Source organism: Pimephales promelas, chromosome 7, assembly GCF_988280905.1.
Source record: "Pimephales promelas chromosome 7, fPimPro1.hap1.1, whole genome shotgun sequence".
NCBI classification, from domain to species: domain Eukaryota; kingdom Metazoa; phylum Chordata; class Actinopteri; order Cypriniformes; family Leuciscidae; genus Pimephales; species Pimephales promelas.
The window spans coordinates 21,030,468-21,053,664 of record NC_142775.1 but is presented as its reverse complement, the minus strand read 5'-3'; the positions used below and the strand labels follow the sequence as shown (position 1 = coordinate 21,053,664).

General features: G+C 39.0%; 1 protein-coding gene and 1 long non-coding RNA gene across 3 annotated transcripts in view; one reads left to right on the top strand and one right to left on the bottom strand.

Moving 5' to 3' along the window:
• Nucleotides 1-4,034: 4,034 nt before the first annotated feature.
• il1rapl1a (interleukin 1 receptor accessory protein-like 1a) overlaps nt 4,035-23,197 on the bottom strand; it is a 96,423-nt gene continuing 77,260 nt past the window's right edge. Inside the window, exons 8-12 of one of the 2 annotated variants that reach the window (XM_039655854.2) lie at nt 7,923-8,068; nt 6,126-6,272; nt 5,785-5,955; nt 5,102-5,146; nt 4,035-4,927 (exon numbers count right to left, since the gene is read on the bottom strand). In XM_039655854.2, coding sequence (XP_039511788.1) covers nt 4,206-4,927; nt 5,102-5,146; nt 5,785-5,955; nt 6,126-6,272; nt 7,923-8,068 — 1,231 coding nt within the window. In that variant the 3' untranslated portion in view covers nt 4,035-4,205. The remainder of the gene's footprint in view (nt 4,928-5,101; nt 5,147-5,784; nt 5,956-6,125; nt 6,273-7,922; nt 8,069-23,197) is intronic. The other variant, XM_039655855.2, reaches the window with a different exon arrangement.
• On the top strand, nt 17,862-21,861 carry LOC120491802 (uncharacterized). Its single transcript, XR_016169400.1, has 4 exons — nt 17,862-17,949; nt 18,099-18,208; nt 18,481-18,584; nt 21,493-21,861. It is a non-coding gene; the product is annotated as an uncharacterized LOC120491802 (long non-coding RNA).

Below are 23,197 nucleotides of genomic sequence, written 5' to 3'. Positions count from 1 at the left end.
GCCTAGTTTTACTGGAGTACAGATGCAGATTTACTGCAATACAACTGCATTACAGCTGAAGTATTATTGCAATACAGCTGATAATACTGCAATATAACTGCAGTAGTAGTCTGCAATACATAATACCACTAAAGTAGCCTACCATTACATAATACCGAAGTCCAATATTAATAAATTTCTGTAGCCTATAATACCTTTGAAACATCAACAGAATATACAGAATACATTTTATTTTCACACATCTGCAATATAATGACTTCATGTACAAAACAACAACTGCAATGCAACAATATAATGAGATTTTACCTTTTTTTACTTCGATTAACTGGCTGAGAGGTGAGTGTTTATTACAACTCATTAAATCATGTGTATTTATTTTCCCACATTATTCAGAGAGGTTTCATTTTTTTTGAAGAGCTTATCCACGTTATTAATTTGGTTAGTTGTGTGTTTTCTGCAAATTTGATTTGAAACTATATGTTTTCTGAAAATCACTATACAAATTAGTGTAAATTGAATTGTACTACGTTAGTTTAAATGAATTTGGTGATCTATAGTGAAAGAAAAATGGGGTGTATAGAAAATTGTGGACTTTTTATTTTAAGAATGACATTTTGGAATAAGAACAACACAATGCAATAGCCTATCATAAGAACAAGTGGGCTCTTTGCAAAACAAATGTCTTAAATTGACATCTAATCATTAAAAACCTTTTGGAACAAACTATAAACAAAAAAGCAAATATATATTATAACTTTATTGTCTGGTAACTTACTTGATAATAGTGAGTGACTATGTAATACCTATTTGTTCTTGTGGCTTTGAAGAAAAAAACAAACAAAAAAAACCTAAAACCCAAAATAGCCAAATTTATTTTTTTTCTTTAATGACATTTATAATGTGTTTATACATTATTAAACTAGAATAACTACTTAGAATAACTACACCAAGACAGGCTTTTAATATTGGGTTGACAGACCTTGCCTGAAAGTTTGAAGTAGTTTTAAACGCTTAGGTTTGGAAGTTTTAGGATCAGGATGGGCTGAAAGGGAAGGTTTTAAAGGTGTACTGCACAACTGGGATCTATGTTTACTCAAATGTTTTCAAAATAAGTAATAACACTGACCTGGAAGGACATCACTCATATCGCTGTACCAAAAACCCCATGTGCAAAAATTCTTTAATGCAGTTTGGCCCATTGATATGGTACATCAGTACTCCTCAAATAGAGCATCTACATGTAAAGAATTTTCATCTAAAAAAGGTGACACTAATGGACACCACGCAATTTGCTTATCGAGCTAACGTGCTGGATAAAGTCCAGCAGCATTTGAACAAAATTAAAACTCTTCTGCCTTTAATACAAGCATACCCCAATGTACCTTCAGCGTGATGTAAATGTCAACTGCAGGCTGGTCCTTGCATCAAATTGCTGCTTCAGCAAATCCGTGTGAACAGCACTTCATCCGACTGGCGTTCCTCAGGGATGTATGCAACTGTATCCCCCCTGTTATATCATGTTAATAGCAGTGAAGTCCAATGTAACAACAGTGACCCGCTCCTTTCAAGTAAGCTGATGATACAGCTTTGGTCTCTTGCCAGAAGGATGTAAATAGTCTATTTCCAGTATGTTGACAGCTGTGCCTTCTGGTTTGATAACAGCTCTCTACACATTAATATCACCTAGATGAAGGAGCCATGATTAGAAAGTTGCGCTCAAGCTGGCAGCACAGGATGTGAAGCAGGTCACCGTGTACTATAATAGACAGGAAACTTGACTTTCAGAGCAACACTGACTGCATCCACAAGAGGCCAAAGCAACAAACACCATTTCATGGTGAAAAATGTATAGAAATCCTGGTTCAATTCGTTAACTCATTAAATATCAGAAACTTTAGATATACTAATACATTTCTAATATATAAATTAACATTATTTAACATATTATGAACTAATATGTATTAACAGTGAACAACAGTATGTTTATAAATGAACATTAACCTAGTTAACAAATGCTATAAATGTTTTGTTCAGTTAGTTAAAGTGAATGTCACTGTATGTTCGGTTTAATTTTACTGTGATGTAAGGATAGTTTTTACTTCGGCCCATATTGTATGTCTGCTTATGGTCAATGATTAATTAAAGTCTAATACTAAATATTTATAAATGGTCTCTGTCTGCATGCTTTCAGCCAGTTTCAAAGACCATTCTATGACAATAAAATTTAACATGTTTTCAGATATGTCAGTCTGTTTGTAGTAATACATAAATAAGTGCATATATTTTCGGTCTCATTTCTCTTTTATTTAAAGAGGTGCATTCATATGCATATGTTTCAAAATTATTTTTTGCCTGTTCAACTGTAGTATTCATTATTTAGCATTTTGCTCATAATTGTGATATTCCGTTTTAGCAACTCACCTACAGCCTTGAGTTTGGCTCTCAAATTGTCTTATTCAGACAATACACTGAGGCCTGACACTCCTCTCCAACCACACACACACACACACACACACACACACACACACACGCACACACACACACACACACACACACACATAATTTCACTGACCAGCTTATAGTGGTTTGTGACTTTACTGTACACAGTGAGAAACAATATAAAAAGAAAAATGATTGTGCCTCTAGAGAGATCACACATCTCTCTGTGATAGCTTTTGTTCATAATACAGTAAATATTCAAATCAGGATACACAACTAGTCTCTATGCATACTCAAGAGGTGAACATTCATACATAATTCTAATTATTTTTATAAACAACTTTTTTTCAACTGAATTTTGAAAAAAAAATCAAAGAAAAAATAGGAGAAAAGAAATTATAGGAATAGTTTCATTTTTTTTGTTTTTTTGTTTTGTTTTTACAGTTAGACCTCTGTTTACTTGCAAACCAGTTGATTCTGATTCTAGCTTTGTGTTTTTCCCCCTTAGAGTCATCAGTACATGCTGCCACAAGTGAAAACCCCTAGATCAGTAAAACCTCTTGACGAGATACAACAAACATATTGACTTTGGGCATTTATTAAATCATATATGGTATGTGTTCAAGCGGAGATTATTTGATACCCTAAACTAGAATGCGAGTATACAGGCCCGTGTCCCTCTGTGAAACATGCCAGCATGTATCTGAGTTACACAGCGGCTAGAGGAGAAAAAGACAAGCATGTAACCAGTGAGTTAGACGTCAGACTGAGAGTTAAACGGATTAGAAATGTGAAAGACAGGTGAAAAGGTCTGTATGTGGATCAAAAGTCCTTGACTATGAAGATAAATAAAAAATACAAACAAAAATGCAGCTGATTATTGTTTCAGAAGTGAACATAAAACATTTACTTTTCTCCACAGATGAGAACAATGTAGCAAACTGTATAAAATACCCAAATTCACAAATAAGAGAGTTTGTCAGTCCCATTGTCCCTATGACCCTGTGGTATTAGAGAGAAACAGCACTCTTCAGATATAAAAATAGATTTCTCATCTTTTAAAATCCCCTTAATATTTGAGAAATAATGCTGTTCCTCTTGTAAGAGAAGACAGCACCGCTCTCTGATCACCTCCGTCGACCCCTTTAGGCTTTCGTATATTTTGCATAATTTGTAATATATTTCCTTCTTGAAAATTTTGCAATTAAAACCATAAATACATACCTTACATTGGACAACAGAAAGAGGGACGGAACAAAACGCAGTAGCTTCCGAGCAGAACAACAGTAGCTAAAATCAAGTGAGGAATATTTCAGTCCATTTCAAAAGAAGTTCGAAAAAAACAAAAACAAAATCTCAATCAAATGTCCGTGTCCAACCTAAAAAAGAAGACAAAGGGACAAAACAAAAGCATCGAGCATTAACGAGTAAAAATAGATGGCGTGATCAAACCAAACATGGAGACAGGAAGACAGCGTTGCTACAAATATAACGCTAACATCTACACGAGACCCTGTATACCTCCGTGTGGTGTGACTTTATATGCTCAGCAGTTCACGCCTACAGATATGGCACTACGTCGTCCCTCGCAGCTGGAGCAATGCCCAAAAGAAGACTCACATCCTCAGACCCACTTAGCGTGGACAGAACGATCATTTCGCTCACAGGAACTCACTAACCTCACTGTGTCCTGTGCTGTATGCCAGCTTACTTAGTCCCCCGTGTGCCAGGTGGCTCATTCTGAGTGCGTTTCACTTCCTCTGTCTTTACCAGATGACGCTGGAGATGCTCGTCTCTCTGGGCAGCAGTGGGAGCATGGCGTTGTTGGCGTGGTGCTCGTCCAGGCTGTGTTGGCGCAGGGTCTTGTTGTTGACGGGCCGCTGGCCGTTCAGGAGGGTGAGGGGCAGGTTGCAGTAGGTGTGCTGGGGTGGCAGAGTGCCTCCGGCCGTGAAGGGCAGCTCGTAGTCGTAGCTGCGGTAGTGCGAGTGTTTCTGCCGTGCCAACGAGTGCGAGCGGTACGAGCTCCGCAGGGACGGGCGCAGCTCGGGGTGAGCCGGAGCCAAGGCGGCGGACGTGGCCGTTGCCATGGAGATGGCCGAGACGGTCTGCAGGTCGGCGAAGGGGCCGGGTTCGCTGGCGTCAAGCGCGTGATTGGTGAGGGTTTGCTGGGGGCGGCGGTACGGCATGGTGTAGCGGAGCTGCTTCCAGAAGCGCGAGCCGGGCTTGTTGCTCTGCGGGCCGTTCCAGTGCACCACGCTCAGGCATTTAATGGACTGTTTTAACTCCTCCACCTCCTGGTAGTTAATGACTGCTCGCAGGTCGGCACACTCAATTAGGATCACTTTAATGTCCCCTGAAACCAGAGAGTTGCGCAGACGGGACTCCAGCTCAAATATACTCCACCCGCGGCGCAGCACGTAGCTCGGGGTCAGCACGATGATCAGACGTTTGCTCATGTCTACGCAGCGGGACACGTCCTCTATGTAAGCTACATGACAGACAAAGAAAAAAAAAAACCTGTAATACCAAAACCACAGATTATATGAGGGCTGAAAAGAATGCACATTTGAAGACAAACACACATTTAAGACACAACAACCACAGTCATTCATGAACAACAAACTGTGTGCGCGCGTGTTTTTGCATTCAAACAAAGGTGTACCTCTAAGAAGATGTGTGTCATCCTGGTAATGTTGACTGCTCATACCTGGACATAAACATTCAGCTTTCAGACAAAGCACACATACAGGGCAAAAACACCCTGACATATGACCAAAACAAACACAGTGTCTCTGATGGCTAAATATCAAATGTGGTACTTGCCCACATTTGGAAAATCAATAATAGTTTAATTATCATTGGGTTCTATAGAAAGTTTTCACAGAATGTTTTAAGACTAAAAGTTATTTTGTTTTTTTAACTGAGCTTTTTTTTTCTAGTCAACATAAGATTTTCTGGTCATATTAATGCTGATGAGGGAGTTAAATTAGTTTTAATAACAAATGATTAGATTACTCTGCAGTATTAGGAAGCAAGGTAAATCCAGTGCTGCCATCATGTTTATGAGATGAAAATGTCACACTTCATTATAAAGGAGTTTTCATAAGCTCTGTACAATTAGTACTGTTTGTCAAATCTGTCCATACAACTTTTTTTATGATTGTTGTGGGTTTCTGAATACACTCCTAAAACTTCACAAGAAATTAATTTCTCTTATTATTTCTGAAATTTCTGTGAACATCTGGCTTGTGCTAATGGAAATGTTTTACACATTTACGACAACATTTACAAACACACTAACAAAGACATACACGCATTCACACAAAACACACATTCTGCACATACTGCTGGTAGGAATGAGATCTCGGTCAGGGATGAAAAGTTTGTATCCATAATGTTTCTCCAGGACATCAGGGAGAATCTCCAGAGCAAAGCGTTCCTCCTCCTGTAATTCCTGACCCCACTGATCCAGCTCCACCTTACTATAGGACAGGTACGCGTCATACTCTTTATTTTCTGAGGAGTAAAGAAAGAAAGAAAGAAATCAGAGGGTTTAACAAAACATTTAGGAAATTATTCTGATGAAAAAAGAGCTCTAATTACATACAGTAACAATCAGGATCAACAAATATGTAATTGCTGCAGTGTTGTGCTCAGTAACTCCTGTAGGGGGAGTGTGGCTTTACCTCCGTCTGTATCCTCCCCACCAAAGTGATGCCTGTAGCAGAGCAGCAGCTCAATCCTGTAGCATTTATACACAGACAATAACAACGCCAGCAGCAGAAGAATCGCACCCAGACCGCCGGCCAACTCAACAGTGTACATCAGCTCCACTGAGAGAAATAAAATGAAAAGAGAGAAAAAATGAAGTTATATAAGCTGACAATTCATAGGACACATTAACATTAGCATCAATAAACTCTACTGTGTCGGTAGCATGAGTGCTGGGATAAGCAGCCATTTCACAAACTAATTAAAGAATACCATGGTATTGCCATCATATTTGTGTCCAATAAACATGGTATTGTTACATAGTCATATCATATAATGGCCACTCTGTTTTTTTTTTTTGTTTTTTTTTTAAACAGTTTCCGTTACCCTCCAGATTTGGACTACGGACGGGGTCTACGCCAAAGAACTTGATCATTTCTATTATCTATTTGATACTAATTTGCATACAACCGTGAAATAAATCGTATTCATATGTTCTCTTGCCTCCTGAGTCTTTCTGGTAGAGCTACAATTCCATGAAGCATTGTGAATGAAAATCGAATTAAAAATTAGATTGGTGGAGATTCTCTGCAGAATCAGGAGTAAGTTCACTATGACTTTTTCCTCTAGGAATTCCACAGTTAGCTGAAAGCTGGCTAGTGGCTCAAATAAAACACATACCATCATCAATTAACAACCTCACAGCTTACTTAAAGTTTTAAGAGATACTAAAATCAATTCCCCAGTGAGTTTTACTTACAGAACCAAACTGTTGCATTCTATTACAGAAACATTCCAAGTCTAGAAGTCTACTATTTCATCTGTTTTGTAACCATGGCAATATCAGTTGGAAGATTCAAATCTAATTTAAGACTTAAGTCATTTTGAGCAATATGGTCCCTGATCCCTAGCATAGGATTCTAGGTTTGCTGGCGGCATCAGGCTTCTTGGCGAGCTAAACCGACAAGGCTTCCTTTGTCAATTAGCTTCTCAAGCAAATCTACCAGTGAGATCAGCACCAAACCAGCCTGGACCAGCACGCAAATTCACGCTGCGCTAAGGACATACACAAGGAGTGAGAAATGCAAAATGACTTCAGAATGATTAAGTGCTAATGATGTTCATATTGTTCAAAGCTCCTCTGCGCTACAGCTAATGGAGGAAAATACGCAAGATACACTCAGATGCTTCAGAAAAGCTGAAAGGTTGTGAAAGCATGTTTGTTTGTGTGCTCAGCAATGAGCTGAAGGAGCTCGAGAGAGGGGGTGCATATGGAAGATTTGGTTTGTGTGTGTGTGTGTGTGTGTGTGTGGCTTTGAGATTATCTGCAGAAATGTGTGTGTACAGCTAAGACGATATGAAAGAGAGAGAGTGTGTGTTTTTCCATTTGTGTGTGTGTGAGAACAGTTGAATGAGTTTTGAGTTGGGCTGAGAGGGGGAGAATATGTGTGAACTGCTGAAGCCGTCTCCTCTGAACTGCCATTTAAAGAGAAGATAGGATGCCTTCAAAGCAGCTCTCTTTAAAAGAGAGTGAATTTTAGATGCTGATGCATTTCCCCAAAGGAGAGAATGAAAGAGACAAACAGAGAAGAGGAGGGAGACACAGGAACATGCTGTGCTGTTTATGTAAAGAAATCCCATAGCACATTAAAGGGGTGGTTTACCCCAAAATCATCATTTTCATTTTCTGTATGACTTTGCTTCTATGGGACAAAAAAGGTGTGGCTTTGAAGAACCATTGAGTTCATGTGTGTTACAGTTGAATGTGTTACCTCGTTTCCCAATCTGTACGTTGGCTTGCCGTCTCCCGTTGCCGTTTTCCGCATAACAGGAATAATTACCCAGATCTACCTCCTCCAGCAAGTCTATAGTCAGAGTAATGGACACTTCCTGTTCACCCAGGTGTTCTCTGATGGTCCTGGTGGAGAGAACGAAACAATGAGCCATTGTTCACCATGGGCTGTGGAATCAAAGTTTTTTAATTAGCCCCTTTTAACAGAGGATTTTGGGGATACATTTTGGACTGAGCAGCTTCTAGAGATTAGACATTTTGGGAGGAAGGGCTTTGGGTTTGGTCGGCACTCAGCACATGGGGCTCTCATTTAATTATAACAAAACATTCAGTCTCTTGTTTGGCTGAATCATTTGAAACTGAAATTTCATTTAAAAGATGCTGACATCGCTGCGCCTTAACTGCATGTAAATGCAAATGCATTCGGTGCATGGTGCGCGATACATTTCGCTGTGTTATTAGGATGTATTCAGAGCCGCTCTGATACAGCTCTCTTTCAGACAGGAATTAATAATAGTGTGTCATCACAGCGACCACCCCTGCTAGATATAAATAGGCTCATATACAAGCTTGTGATATCAGTAATTGAAAATGTACTGTCGACATCTCAGTGAACATTTAAAGTGTGCTTTACGGTGCACCATCTATCGTATTGAATAAGCGATTCCACAGTGGAAGCTAGTTTTAAAACCAACTGTTTCTTGAATTCCATTAAAAATCAGTGAGCTGGAACAGTAACAGTAATACATTTGAACTTATACAGTATACCATGTTATTGAATTTTAACCTTATTCTTTCACCATGGTATTTTACACTGAGCTCAAAAGTATGGTCACAATTGTATATTTGTTAATAAATACCAAGAAAAAAAATATCTACCAGCTACCCAGCCAACATGTATATGTGGGCCCCACATGGTTTATGCTTGGGCTACGTGGGTACCAAGTGGGTATGGTCCCAAAATGGGCATCTTTTCTGGGGCCCACTTGGGTCAGCTACGTCGGTCCCACATGGGCAAAAATAAGTGGGCTCCCTATGTGGGTCCTAGTGGGGTCACTAATGGGAAATGAGGGCATGGGCTCAAAATGGGGAACACAAATGGGGCCCATTTGGGTTTATCAAATGGGTGAGACATTGGCAAATACAACCAGTCCCATATAGGCTGCCTGCGTGGGCCCAAGGTAGTACCCACATAGATAATCTCTATATGGGTTATGAATGGGAAAAATATATGGGGTCCACTTTCATAACCCATATGGGTCAGACATGGGCAAACACAATCAGTCCTATATAGGCTGCCTACATGAGCCCAATGTGGCACCCACGTTGGTAATCTCTATATGGGTTTTGAATGGGGCAATACATATGGGACCCACATGGCCAAACTATATCGGACAGACATGTGCAAACACAATCAATCCCATATAAGCAACCTATATAGGCCCAAGGTAGTTCCCTCATAGGTAATCTCTATATGGGTTCTGAATGGGAAAAACATATGGGGCCCACTTTGATAAACCGCATGGGTCAGACATGGGCAAACACAAACAGTCCCATTTAGGCTGCCTACATGGGCCCAAGGTAGTTCCCTCATAGGCAATCTCTATATGGGTTCTGAATGGGAAAAACATATGGGGCCCACTTTGATAAACTGCATGGGTCAGACATGGGCAAACACAAACAGTCCCATATAGGCTGCCTACATGGGCACAAGGTAGTTCCCTCATAAGTAATCTCTATATGGGTTCTGAATGTGAAAAATATATGGGGCCCATTTTGATAAACCGCATGGGTCAGATATGGGCAAACACAAGCAGTCCCATATAGGCTGCCTACATGGGCCCAAGGTAGGTCCCTCATAGGTAATCTCTATATGGGTTCTGAATGTGAAAAATATATGGGGCCCATTTTGATAAACCGCATGGGTCAGATATGGGCAAACACAAGCAGTCCCATATAGGCTGCCTGCGTGGGCCCAAGGTAGTACCCACATAGATAATCTCTATATGGGTTATGAATGGGAAAAATATATGGGGTCCACTTTCATAACCCATATGGGTCAGACATGGGCAAACACAATCAGTCCTGTATAGGCTGCCTACATGAGCCCAATGTGGCACCCACGTTGGTAATCTCTATTTGGGTTTTGAATGGGGCAATACATATGGGGCCCACATGGCCAAACTATATCGGACAGACATGTGCAAACAAAATCAATCCCATATAAGCAACCTATATAGGTCCAAGGTAGTTCCCTCATAGGTAATCTCTATATGGGTTCTGAATGGGAAAAACATATGGGGCCCACTTTGATAAACCGCATGGGTCAGACATGGGCAAACACAAACAGTCCCATTTAGGCTGCCTACATGGGCCCAAGGTAGTTCCCTCATAGGCAATCTCTATATGGGTTCTGAATGGGAAAAACATATGGGGCCCACTTTGATAAACCGCATGGGTCAGACATGGGCAAACACAAGCAGTCCCATATAGGCTGCCTACATGGGCCCAAGGTAGTTCCCTCATAGGTAATCTCTATATGGGTTCTGAATGGGAAAAACATATGGGGCCCATTTTGATAAACCGCATGGGTCAGACATGGGCAAACACAAACAGTCCCATATAGGCTGCCTACATGGGCCCAAGGTAGTTCCCTCATAGGTAATCTCTATATGGGTTCTGAATGGGAAAAACATATGGGGCCCATTTTGATAAACCGCATGGGTCAGATATGGGCAAACACAAGCAGTCCCATATAGGCTGCCTACATGGGCCCAAGGTAGTTCCCTCATAGGTAATCTCTATATGGGTTCTGAATGTGAAAAATATATGGGGCCCATTTTGATAAACCGCATGGGTCAGATATGGGCAAACACAAGCAGTCCCATATAGGCTGCCTGCGTGGGCCCAAGGTAGTACCCACATAGATAATCTCTATATGGGTTATGAATGGGAAAAATATATGGGGTCCACTTTCATAACCCATATGGGTCAGACATGGGCAAACACAATCAGTCCTATATAGGCTGCCTACATGAGCCCAATGTGGCACCCACGTTGGTAATCTCTATTTGGGTTTTGAATGGGGCAATACATATGGGGCCCACATGGCCAAACTATATCGGACAGACATGTGCAAACACAATCAATCCCATATAAGCAACCTATATAGGCCCAAGGTAGTTCCCTCATAGGTAATCTCTATATGGGTTCTGAATGGGAAAAACATATGGGGCCCACTTTGATAAACCGCATGGGTCAGACATGGGCAAACACAAACAGTCCCATTTAGGCTGCCTACATGGGCCCAAGGTAGTTCCCTCATAGGCAATCTCTATATGGGTTCTGAATGGGAAAAACATATGGGGCCCACTTTGATAAACCGCATGGGTCAGACATGGGCAAACACAAACAGTCCCATTTAGGCTGCCTACATGGGCCCAAGGTAGTTCCCTCATAGGTAATCTCTATATGGGTTCTGAATGGGAAAAACATATGGGGCCCACTTTAATAAACTGCATGGGTCAGACATGGGCAAACACAAACAGTCCCATTTAGGCTGCCTACATGGGCCCAAGGTAGTTCCCTCATAGGTAATCTCTATATGGGTTCTGAATGGGAAAAACATATGGGGCCCACTTTGATAAACTGCATGGGTCAGACATGGGCAAACACAAACAGTCCCATTTAGGCTGCCTACATGGGCCAAGGTAGTTCCCTCATAGGTAATCTCTATATGGGTTCTGAATGGGAAAAACATATGGGGCCCACTTTGATAAACCGCATGGGTCAGACATGGGCAAACACAAACAGTCCCATATAGGCTGCCTACATGGGCCCAAGGTAGTTCCCTCATAGGTAATCTCTATATGGGTTCTGAATGGGAAAAACATATGGGGCCCATTTTGATAAACCGCATGGGTCCAATGGCGCCACCAGGGGGTGGCCAGGGGTGGCCATGGCCACCCCTGGCCGACTCCTGGCCACCCCATTGGCCACCCCAATGGCCAGTATTAATTTTTGTAGCATCAGTTATGCATTTTATAAATAAGTCAAAAATATTCTTAAGTAAAAGAAGACGGGGAATTATGTGTCGTGACGTGCTTTTTAAGTGCCAAATGGTATACTGTTACAGCAGCTTTTAGGTGTGTTTTTGCCACGGTTGGACAGGCAGGGATGCAAACAGTGCGCTTTTCGGCGCCTCCCGCTTTTTTCACGTCAGTTTGGGTGACAAAGTCATCTGAAGTCATTCCATAGCTTAATGTGAGGGACAGAAGTATATTTACATCATTAAAGTATAAACGCGTTTTCCCTCCTCTGCGACTGTCATCATTCTCCATTCATATTCAAACAGCACGCGCGCCTCTTGGATGCACGGTAAAACTCTCTCCAATATGATATATTGACATTATAAATGCATGATCTGTAGATAAAAGTCTGTATATTCGCATAAAATTACTTTATTTTCTTGGAGTTGTTGCTGTTTTTAAGTTACTCACTACCGTGTTCTGTTAGATCACACATACATATCACAAGGATTATGAATCGGCATCAAACGCACAATAACTGTGAAACAAAGGAACAAATCGCACTTGGATTTGTGCGCTCAACATTTTTTCGATTTGTGACATGAGCTTTTAAATGCGCACTTATGAAGCAAAGTGCTGCTGCACACTGTGACTCCATGTTGCTTTGAGCACATCATTCTGCACCCGCGATGTTTTTCATGTAATCATGCAAGAACGGGCTCAATCATGGGTTTGCGCACTAAAATATTATTAAAAGCCAATATATTTTGTTATACCTAGCCTGCTCAATACATTTTAAATAAGCATAATTTAATTGTATATAATTTATTTGTAGTTTAGGCTATGCACTTCTGAATTCTTGACATTAATATATAAATATAAAATTGTGACATGATTGCCTGATTGAATTTTAAAAGAGAACTAATAGTAATTTGTTTTTATTAACATATTTAGATTTTATAAAATTACTGTGCAGATTTTTTCAAGAATTACTTTTTGCTGCTGATGTATACACTCATTAAGTGTATTAAAAATTCATAATACATTTATGTAATATTTAAAGGTGTTAACTGTAATCTTACACTGCAAACTAATAACTTAAACATGATTAAATTCATCACAATTATGTAAGTATCTGGAAATTTGCTGTGGGGCAAGGACCCTTATATATCATATAATATAGATCATTATATACAAGGTAATATATATTAGTTGGGCCCTATATCATTAGTAACATTAAATATTACACAATAAACCAAAGTATATCAGTAAGAGTTTCCTTAAGTCTTTCTGATAGTTTTCTACAGGCTGGTTTATTACAACAGTAGAAAACAATTCTGAAATTATGGTTTATACTGTAGTTTTGGTGTGCCACCCCAAGATTTTAACTGGCCCCATCTGGCCACCCCTACAAAAAATTTCTGGAGGCGCCACTGCATGGGTCAGACATGGGCAAACACAAACAGTCCCATATAGGCTGCCTACATGGGCCCAAGGTAGTTCCCTCATAAGTAATCTCTATATGGGTTCTGAATGTGAAAAATATATGGGGCCCATTTTGATAAACCGCATGGGTCAGATATGGGCAAACACAAGCAGTCCCATATAGGCTGCCTACATGGGCCCAAGGTAGATCCCTCATAAGTAATCTCTATATGGGTTCTGAATGTGAAAAATATATGGGGCCCATTTTGATAAACCGCATGGGTCAGATATGGGCAAACACAAGCAGTCCCATATAGGCTGCCTACATGGGCTCAAGGTAGTTCCCTCATAGGTAATCTCTATATGGGTTCTGAATGTGAAAAATATATGGGGCCCATTTTGATAAACCGCATGGGTCAGATATGGGCAAACACAAACAGTCCCATATAGGCTGCCTACATGGGCCCAAGGTAGTTCCCTCATAGGTAATCTCTATATGGGTTCTGAATGTGAAAAATATATGGGGCCCATTTTGATAAACCGCATGGGTCAGATATGGGCAAACACAAACAGTCCCATATAGGCTGCCTACATGGGCCCAATGTAGTTCCCTCATAGGTAATCTCTATATGGGTTCTGAATGTGAAAAATATATGGGGCCCATTTTGATAAACCGCATGGGTCAGATATGGGCAAACACAAGCAGTCCCATATAGGCTGCCTACATGGGCCCAAGGTAGTTCCCTCATAGGTAATCTCTATATGGGTTCTGAATGTGAAAAATATATGGGGCCCATTTTGATAAACCGCATGGGTCAGATATGGGCAAACACAAGCAGTCCCATATAGGCTGCCTACATGGGCCCAAGGTAGTTCCCTCATAGGTAATCTCTATATGGGTTCTGAATGTGAAAAATATATGGGGCCCATTTTGATAAACCGCATGGGTCAGATATGGGCAAACACAAGCAGTCCCATATAGGCTGCCTACATGGGCCCACAAGGTAGTTCCCTCATAAGTAATCTCTATATGGGTTCTGAATGTGAAAAATATATGGGGCCCATTTTGATAAACCGCATGGGTCAGATATGGGCAAACACAAACAGTCCCAGGCTGCCTACATGGGCCCAAGGTATTTCCCTCATAGGTAATCTCTATTTGGGTTCTGAATGGGAAAAACATATGGGGCCCACTTTGAAAAACCGCATGGGTCAGATATGGGCAAACACAAACAGTCCCATTTAGGCTGCCTACATGGGCCCAAAGTAGTTCCCTCATAGGTAATCTCTATATGGGTTCTGAATGTGAAAAATATATGGGGCCCATTTTGATAAACCGCATGGGTCAGACATGGGCAAACACAAACATTCCCATAAAGGCTGCCTACATGGGCCCAAAGTAGTTTCCACATAAGTAATCTCTATATGGATCCTTAATGCGGAAATATATACAAGTATAATTGTGAATATAATGAACTATGGAATAAATATAAATTGTGCATCTGTAAATGACTTCATAAACTATACACTTGTAAAAAAAACATATCTGTGCAATCATTAAAACATTTATATACAGTATATTTATGATTTACAGTATAATCCTTGTTAAAATACCACTAACAGTTGACCATATTTAGTAGTGAGGAAATTTCACAAATGGACTTATTCCACAGGTGGAAACCTATCATGGTACCACGCTTGAATTCACTGAGCTCCTGAAAGCAACCTATGTTTTTACACATGTTTGTAGAAGCACCTGCATACCTAGGTGCTTGATTTTATACAACTGTGGCCATGGAAGTGATTGAAACACCCCCATTCAATAACTTGGATGGGTGTCCCAATACTGTTGGCAATAGTATTGGTATGTGGATACAGTATAGGCCACGGCTCTTCAAATCCAGTCCTGGAGTGTTGGCGTTCAGCAGATATTAGTTCCAACCCTAATCATTGACACTAAATATTCAAACTCAAAGTGTCAACTTTTAGTGGTTTAATTTTGTTACTGCAAACTTCTGAGTTACTGCAATATGCTTATCTCAATATAGTTATACAAATGGTTCAAAATATCCCGAAAATGGTCACTGTACAATATGAAGAACGGGTTACAGAAGCTACTTATCTATCAAAATATTCTAATGACTTGAGATGGCTAGAATAAATCAAACCCCTAGCATCAGCCAAATGCCCTTATTCAATGGAAATACTCAAGAGTTTTCTGGTCAGTCAGTTAGTGACAATGTAATTCTAGAGATTTTAAATATTGGGGTTAGGGTTAGGGTTTTGATTATTGAAAGAGACTCAGTCCAGATGATGAAATAGCCCAAGTAAAAAAAGTTAGAATGCAACATGCAGTGTTTGAAGGGAAAATCAAAACTAAATTCAAAAATCACATTTGCAGCAAGTACAGAATGCACACAATGTACACAATGTAACATTTTAATGCTAAACAGTTGAATTTTTTTATCTGTTTGTTGAATCAATGTCATGTCTTCAAGAAATCCATAACATTTAAATTATTATTATTTCTAATTATTAATTTCTAATTATTATTGTAGCATTTTATGATATTTTGATCAAAACACCACTTCAAAAATATAAATTTGTGTTGAAATAGAATCAGTATATTATTAACAATAATAAAAATAATGGATATAATTTCAATCTCAACAAGTGCAGAATAAACTTTTTTTGCTTTGTGCGATTTTGTTTGGGGTTTACAATTTTGTGTGTGTGCCTAAAGTTTAGCTTGCAGGATTACATTTTTATTCACACACTTTCATAAAAACAGTAATCAAATAATATAGCCTACAAATTAAATTAAACACGGATTTCTTAAAAAAAAAAAATCATTACCACTTTTTTTTTTTTTTAATCATTACCACTGAAACAATAGAGTGCCGAAGTGATGACGTCACTTTGTAGGACAACCCGGAAGCTAGCGGCGCATGGGTTCCCTCGGTAAAAAAGCAATGCATTTTCCCCATAGACTTTTGGAAAATCGCAAAAAATAAGATCTGTGTTTAACAGAGGGTTGTGACCCTTACACGTTTTGTCTAGCAAGATAATCTTTACAAGTTAATCCAAAATTTATATACATTTTGAAGCATATATAAAGATTTTAAAAAACACAATTAGACACAATAAAGTTTAAAAAAAAAAACACACGCAGGTTATAATTGTGTGTTCTATGTCATAGATCAAAACGTGAAAATATTTAGATGCTCTGTTCACCAGAGACCTTATTTCAGGAGATTTAGCAAAAACCCATTCAAAAAACCCATAGGCTTTAGAGCGAGGGAACTGTAATGCTAAAATGCAAATTCACTTCTGCGTTTTGGCCTACAGAGTGACGTCGTATCTTCGGTTGTTTCACCTTGTTTGATCATGATTGGTTAATCTGACTGTCATCTATGTAACTGGCCAATGACAACTGTGCGCGCCTTTTTACTGGTCAAGTTTGAAAAATCAAATACACTTGAGTTGATGACGACGGCTGCTCAGCAAGATTACTCGGTCTTTCAATTATTATTTTGAACTAATTTGCGATGTGACATGTAAACGAAGGAGAACAGAAGATGTGAACACACAGAAGACGCTCAGACTGGATGCGTGAGATCCTGCAATATTGGCGATCAGGTAAGAGAACATTTTTCTGTCTCCACTATCATTTTAGAAAAACTGAGATCCACTAATATAAACGTTTAGGTATTACATTCAAATAAGTGGATGAGAGTGTTAATATAGTTCATGGTTGAATATGCAGATAAACAAAACGTATGTGAATGGAGTTCATTAACTACCCAGAAATGTTCTGTGTAACTTAACGTTAACGTTACATACGAGAGTTTTATAAACGGATTACGGACGTAGGCTACTAAGTTACCTGCAGTTGTGTTTGTAACGTTAACATAACGGGTAGCTAACCATATTTATCTGAAAGCAACGTTAGTGCTTCTGAGTAAGTGTATTTGATTGTGCTAAAGTGGAACTATTGCAAATATACTTTTGGTACACTTAATAGTGGTAACGTTATTACTTTATTTTTTTGTCGTAATATATATATATATATATATATATATATATATATAATGTTCATTGTGTAATAAAGTCTTCTGTGATGTGTCATTATGTTAATGAAATTGAAGTATAATTAGTATGAAATGTGTTCTAATATATTCTGGTAGAAGTTATTTATTTATTTACTAGGGAAGTAGAATCCAAATGAGTAAAGTGACTGATATATTGTGAAAAGCGCTATATAAATATGATTTGACTGATAAAACGGTCATTTACTCTCTGAAACACTGGAATCTACAGAAGAGTTGAGAAATGTTATTGGTCTAACGTTAAATCTCTTATATTTTAGTAGATGCCCGTTTCTAAATATTTTGACATCACCTCTTAAAAAACTGATAACTGCTAATGATAAGAGATTTGTTTATTTTTTTATTATTTTTATATATCAAGCATGGAAGAAGATTTTTGGGGGGAGAGCAGGCACCCAACAGAGAGACAAATCCACCACGGCATGATTATCAACTTCATTAAGATGTAAGTCAGTTTTAACCATTGCTTCTAAACCTTACATTGGGATTAATATATTATGTTGTCAAAAGTATTATACTCATCATCAAAGTCATATCCTCTACCAGTGACAAATCTGAGTAACTAATTATCTTTATGTCTTTCTTCCTCTAAAGTGACAAAGAAAGGAGAACATGTCACCATCATGAGCCCTTTATTTAGTTCACGGAAGAACATCAAGGGAAAGACCCTCAGACGTGTCATAACAGGATAAATGTGGCTACAGGTAAAATTGTTTGATGGTTTGTTTGATTTTGGAGTAGCAATTTCTTTTTTTAAAGCTTTAATTGATGTGATGTGACATGTGTCCCCAAACTCGGAATTTGTGCTCTTCATTTCATCCATTCAAGTGCACACACACACACACACACAGCAGTGAGTATTAAACACACACAGTGGAGACCGGGGAGCTATTGGGCTATTTTTCATGTTCTCTGAATGTTTTATAATGGCAAATGTTGGTACGATATTGATACGTTTTGTTTTAATATTGTTAAGGACGCATCACCCCACCCCATCCCAGATTGACCAAGGATCCAGATGAGTACTGGCAATTTGGTGGAGGATTGCTCTTTATCCACTACATTGTACTGTCACTTCCGGTATGGATTTATTAACCTTGTTGAGGTGTTTTGATTGTACTTAATTTAATAAATTTTTCAAAATTAGATTTTACATAATTTAATTAGAGTATTTAGCCCATGATTTATTCACCCTCAAGCCATCCTTTGGTGTATATTAGCCCACGTTCTTCTTTCAGACAAATACAATCAGAATTTTATTAATAAACACCCTGACGCTTCCAAGTTTCGTAATGGCAGTGGATTGCAGCTATTAGTTTAAAAAAGTTCAAAAAAGTGCATCCATCCATCATAAACTCCACACGGCTCCAGGGGGGTTAATAAAGGCCTTCTGAAGCAAAAATTTTGTTTGAAAAATATCCATATTTAAACTTTTTAAAGTAAAACAACTAGCTTCCAACTAAATGGCCATAAGCAGCCTACTTGCAAACTTATGCAATTGACCTGTGGCTAAGCCACGCCCCCTCCACTCACTTGGACAAACAGTCAACATTCGGGGACAGGCGCTATGGCAGACATTTTACAGGAGGCAATTGGTGATTTTTGGAGACAAAAATTTATATATCATCTCAAAGTCACCTTAAGGGCCTTAACTATGCATTGGAGGGTTATATTAATAATTTTATTGTTGAGAAGGTCGATGAAAAGCTTCAGCTCCAGGCAAAAATGTAATTTACAGGTCACAATGTAAACGTGATATACCGCATATCGTTGCCATCACCGTTTGGTGCTACAGTATTTACATGAATCATTCAGCACAACATTGTTAACATTTGTTATCTCGGTTATTTACAGATACGCTAATTAAGCTAAGTGACATGATGTACAAAGCAACTAGAAGGCTAACTTTAGTTGTTGTTGTGGTCTACCGCGGCGCTTGACTTAATTGCATAACTTAATCCAGAGCAGACACTTATCTCTGTTGAGAAGTGGCTTGGGAAAGGGTAAAGAAATACACACCGTCGCCCAGTCTCTCGGGAACCTAGTGTCGGAGTTGTATGTACCCCATGCACACCGTTTGACCATTTTAAACTTAAAATGACAAAAAAACCTAATGAAAACTGACTAACTGCAATGCATTTCAATGGACGTGGAAGCAGAGAATGTCCGAGTGTATTAGGTTAGGTGCGCACTGGTCATCGTGTTTGACTGAATGGCTTAGCCATAGGTCAATTTGTGACGTCAGAAGTAGCGTAGTGCATAATGGTGTAGAGTAAATATCAACTTAAAACCACATAAGTTGCACTTTACACTTAAGTGCAATCTGTATGTTCGCTTGGCCGGAAGCTGGTTATTTTATTTAATAAAGTTTTAAATATGAATATTTGATAAGTACTGCGTAATTAAAGCGATTTAACAGCGTAACCTTTGGTAATTATAGTGTACCTATAACATACTTACAATATAAGTATAAAGGAACAATATATTAAGTTTGGGAAATAAGGAGGTAACAACCAGGAGAATTAAACAATTATTTATACTGTAAGTATTAAAGGACTAAAGGGTGTTTATCCTACTATTGTGATAACAATCTTACATTTGGGAGCAATTTCACCAGAAAATTGTACACTGCGTACCTTTTTGAAATAAAGGTGAACCAATACCTACTCTAAAATTACAGGCTTTTAAAAAAATTACAGGGTACATATGCATTTATAAAGTCATCTTTTTTACATAAGTGCACTGAAACAAAAACTATTGCAACTTTTGCTTAAATATTGGGGAAAGATACACTTGTTTCATGTGGTGGTGCTTGTTACCCCCTTGTTCCATGTAGTTACAGGGTAAGTACAATAAAAATACATACACAGTTTTATATCACTGACTTGGAAACCTTTATTTATTATACAAGCACCACTTACCCTGTAACCACATCAAACAAAATATATGTCCCAGTATTTAAAAAAAATTGCAATAGTCTTAGCTTTTCTTGCCTTGAAACATGTTAGCCAAAACTCAAACATCTGCACTTTTGCTATAATTTTTTTTAAAAATATTAAAGAATTGTATAAATGCCTATATATGTACCCTGTCCTTTAAAAAAAGCCTATACAGTATTGATACACAATTTTTACAAAAAGGTTTGCAGTGTATGTACTCGCTAAATTGCTCCCAAATGTAAGACTGTTGTATCATAATAGTAGAATAAGTAACCCTTATTTCTATAATACTTACAGTATTAATATATATTTTTAATTCTCCTGGTTGTTACCCCATTATTCCCAAAACTTTACCCATATACTTACATGCAAGTCCTTTATAGGTACACTATAATTGCAGAAAGTTACACTGTAAATTCCTCTTAATTACATAGTACATTCCGGGCTGTAATCTAAAGCGTTACCGAATATTTTTCTTACACAAACTCATGGCTTTGCTTCAGAAGGCGTTTAATAACCCCCTCCCACTGTATATGCGCTCTTTTGACTCTGTTGATGCCTTCAAATGCAGACTAAAGTCTTATTTATTTGTTCAGGCTTTTAATTAGGTACCTGTGTTACATGATATGGTCATGTACTGTCTATGCTTTTATTGTGTGTATTTTATGATATTAATGTTTTTGTTGTAAGGCACTTTGTTGCCTTGTACCTGTGAAAGGTGCTATATAAATAAACTTTTACTTACTCACTTAGTTAACCTAACCCTAATATCTGGCCGATTGATCGGAGCATTCCTAATTTTACTTTAAAAGTAATCATAAATCATTATACTTATTATGCATACTTTATAAACTGTTTTTTATTGATTTCCTAAATGCCCTTCCAGTGACATTCCAAAATGCCCTTCCAGTGACATTCCTATATAATTTTTTTGCTGTTTTTTTTTATCCTGAGTAGAAATTGTTATTCTGTCATAAGGTATTGTGACGTGTAAGTAACATGATTTTTCTAAAATCAAAATCCCTAAAAAAAAAAAAAATGTTTTGCAGAGGCTCTTAAGAAGACAACACAGATCAACTGGCAAGGAACTGAGAGGGAACTCTCAAAATAGTCCAGGACAAGAGATGGAGGAGGAGAGTGTCTAGATGCGCAAATGACTGTCTGCAGTGTAAGCTGTACTGATAAATGTACTGTATAGTTGCTGCTTCTTCTAACTGTCACCAATTTATATCCTGTTCAAATGTTCAGTAAAGACTGGGTCAAATACAGGTTCAAAATATGTATTTTAACAAATAGGTATTAAATAGATACTCTTTAATCAGACATAAATCTGCTTCTTTAAATATTGTCCCTGGAATTTCAGAATATAGCATAATATGATGATGAGTAATTTTAATAAAATTGAAAATATTTCAATATCACTGTGTGCTCTAATGCTTTAAAACTTGTTTGTGTGGTGTTGCTACTCATTTAGATGGAGCCCAGATGATCCCTAATTGGGCCACATGCATATGATTCCTAGTTGGGCCCCACCTAAAGCCCTGTGAAATCCTGTATCCTGAAATCCAGCAAGTTGCTGGGGCCAGCATGGAACCTATGGACAAACCCACTTAAAGCCCATATTTCAGCCCATATAGTAACCTTGTAGTACCCACAAAAAACTAAAGCTGGGACCAAGATAGGTCTTGTGCATGTGGCCCAGTTGGGGCCCACCTGTTTATAAGTGCGATCCTACATGAAACCCACCTGGGCGATTTATATGGCACCATTATGGAACCCACGGACAATCCCATACAGAGCCCACTTTTCATTTCAAAGCCACATGGGACCCACATACAAATGTCGGCTGGGTTAAAGCTGGGCCCGAGATGGGTCATGTGCATGTTGCCCACTTGGGTCCGGCCTAGTACCAAGTGCAATCCTACATAAAATTCATCTGGGCAATTTACATAGGGCCATTATGTAACCCGTGGACAATCCCAATCAAAGCCCAGTTTTTAGCCCATTTCAAACCCACATGGGCCCCACATACAAATGTCGGCTGGGTTAAAGCTGGGACCGAGATGGGTCTTGTGCATGTTGCCCACTTGGGTCCGGCCTAGTACCAAGTGCAATCCTACATGAAATTCATCTGGGCAATTAACATGGGGCCATTATATAACCCGCGGACAATCCCAATCAAAGCCCATTTTTCAGCCCATTTCAAACCCACATGGGCCCCACATATAAATATCGGCTGGGTTAAAGCTGGGCCCGAGATGGGTCTTGTGCATGTTGCCCACTTGGGTCCGGCCTAGTACCAAGTGCAATCCTACATGAAATTCATCTGGGCAATTAACATGGGGCCATTATATAACCCGCGGACAATCCCAATCAAAGCCCATTTTTCAGCCCATTTCAAACCCACATGGGCCCCACATATAAATATCGGCTGGGTTAAAGCTGGGACCGAGATGGGTCTTGTGCATGTTGCCCACTTGGGTCCGGCCTAGTACCAAGTGCAATCCTACATGAAATTCATCTGGGCAATTGACATGGGGCCATTATGTAACCCGCGGACAATCCCAATCAAAGCCCATTTTTCAGCCCATTTCAAACCCACATGGGCCCCACATATAAATATCGGCTGGGTTAAAGCTGGGACCGAGATGGGTCTTGTGCATGTTGCCCACTTGGGTCCGGCCTAGTACCAAGTGCAATCCTACATGAAATTCATCTGGGCAATTGACATGGGGCCATTATATAACCCGCGGA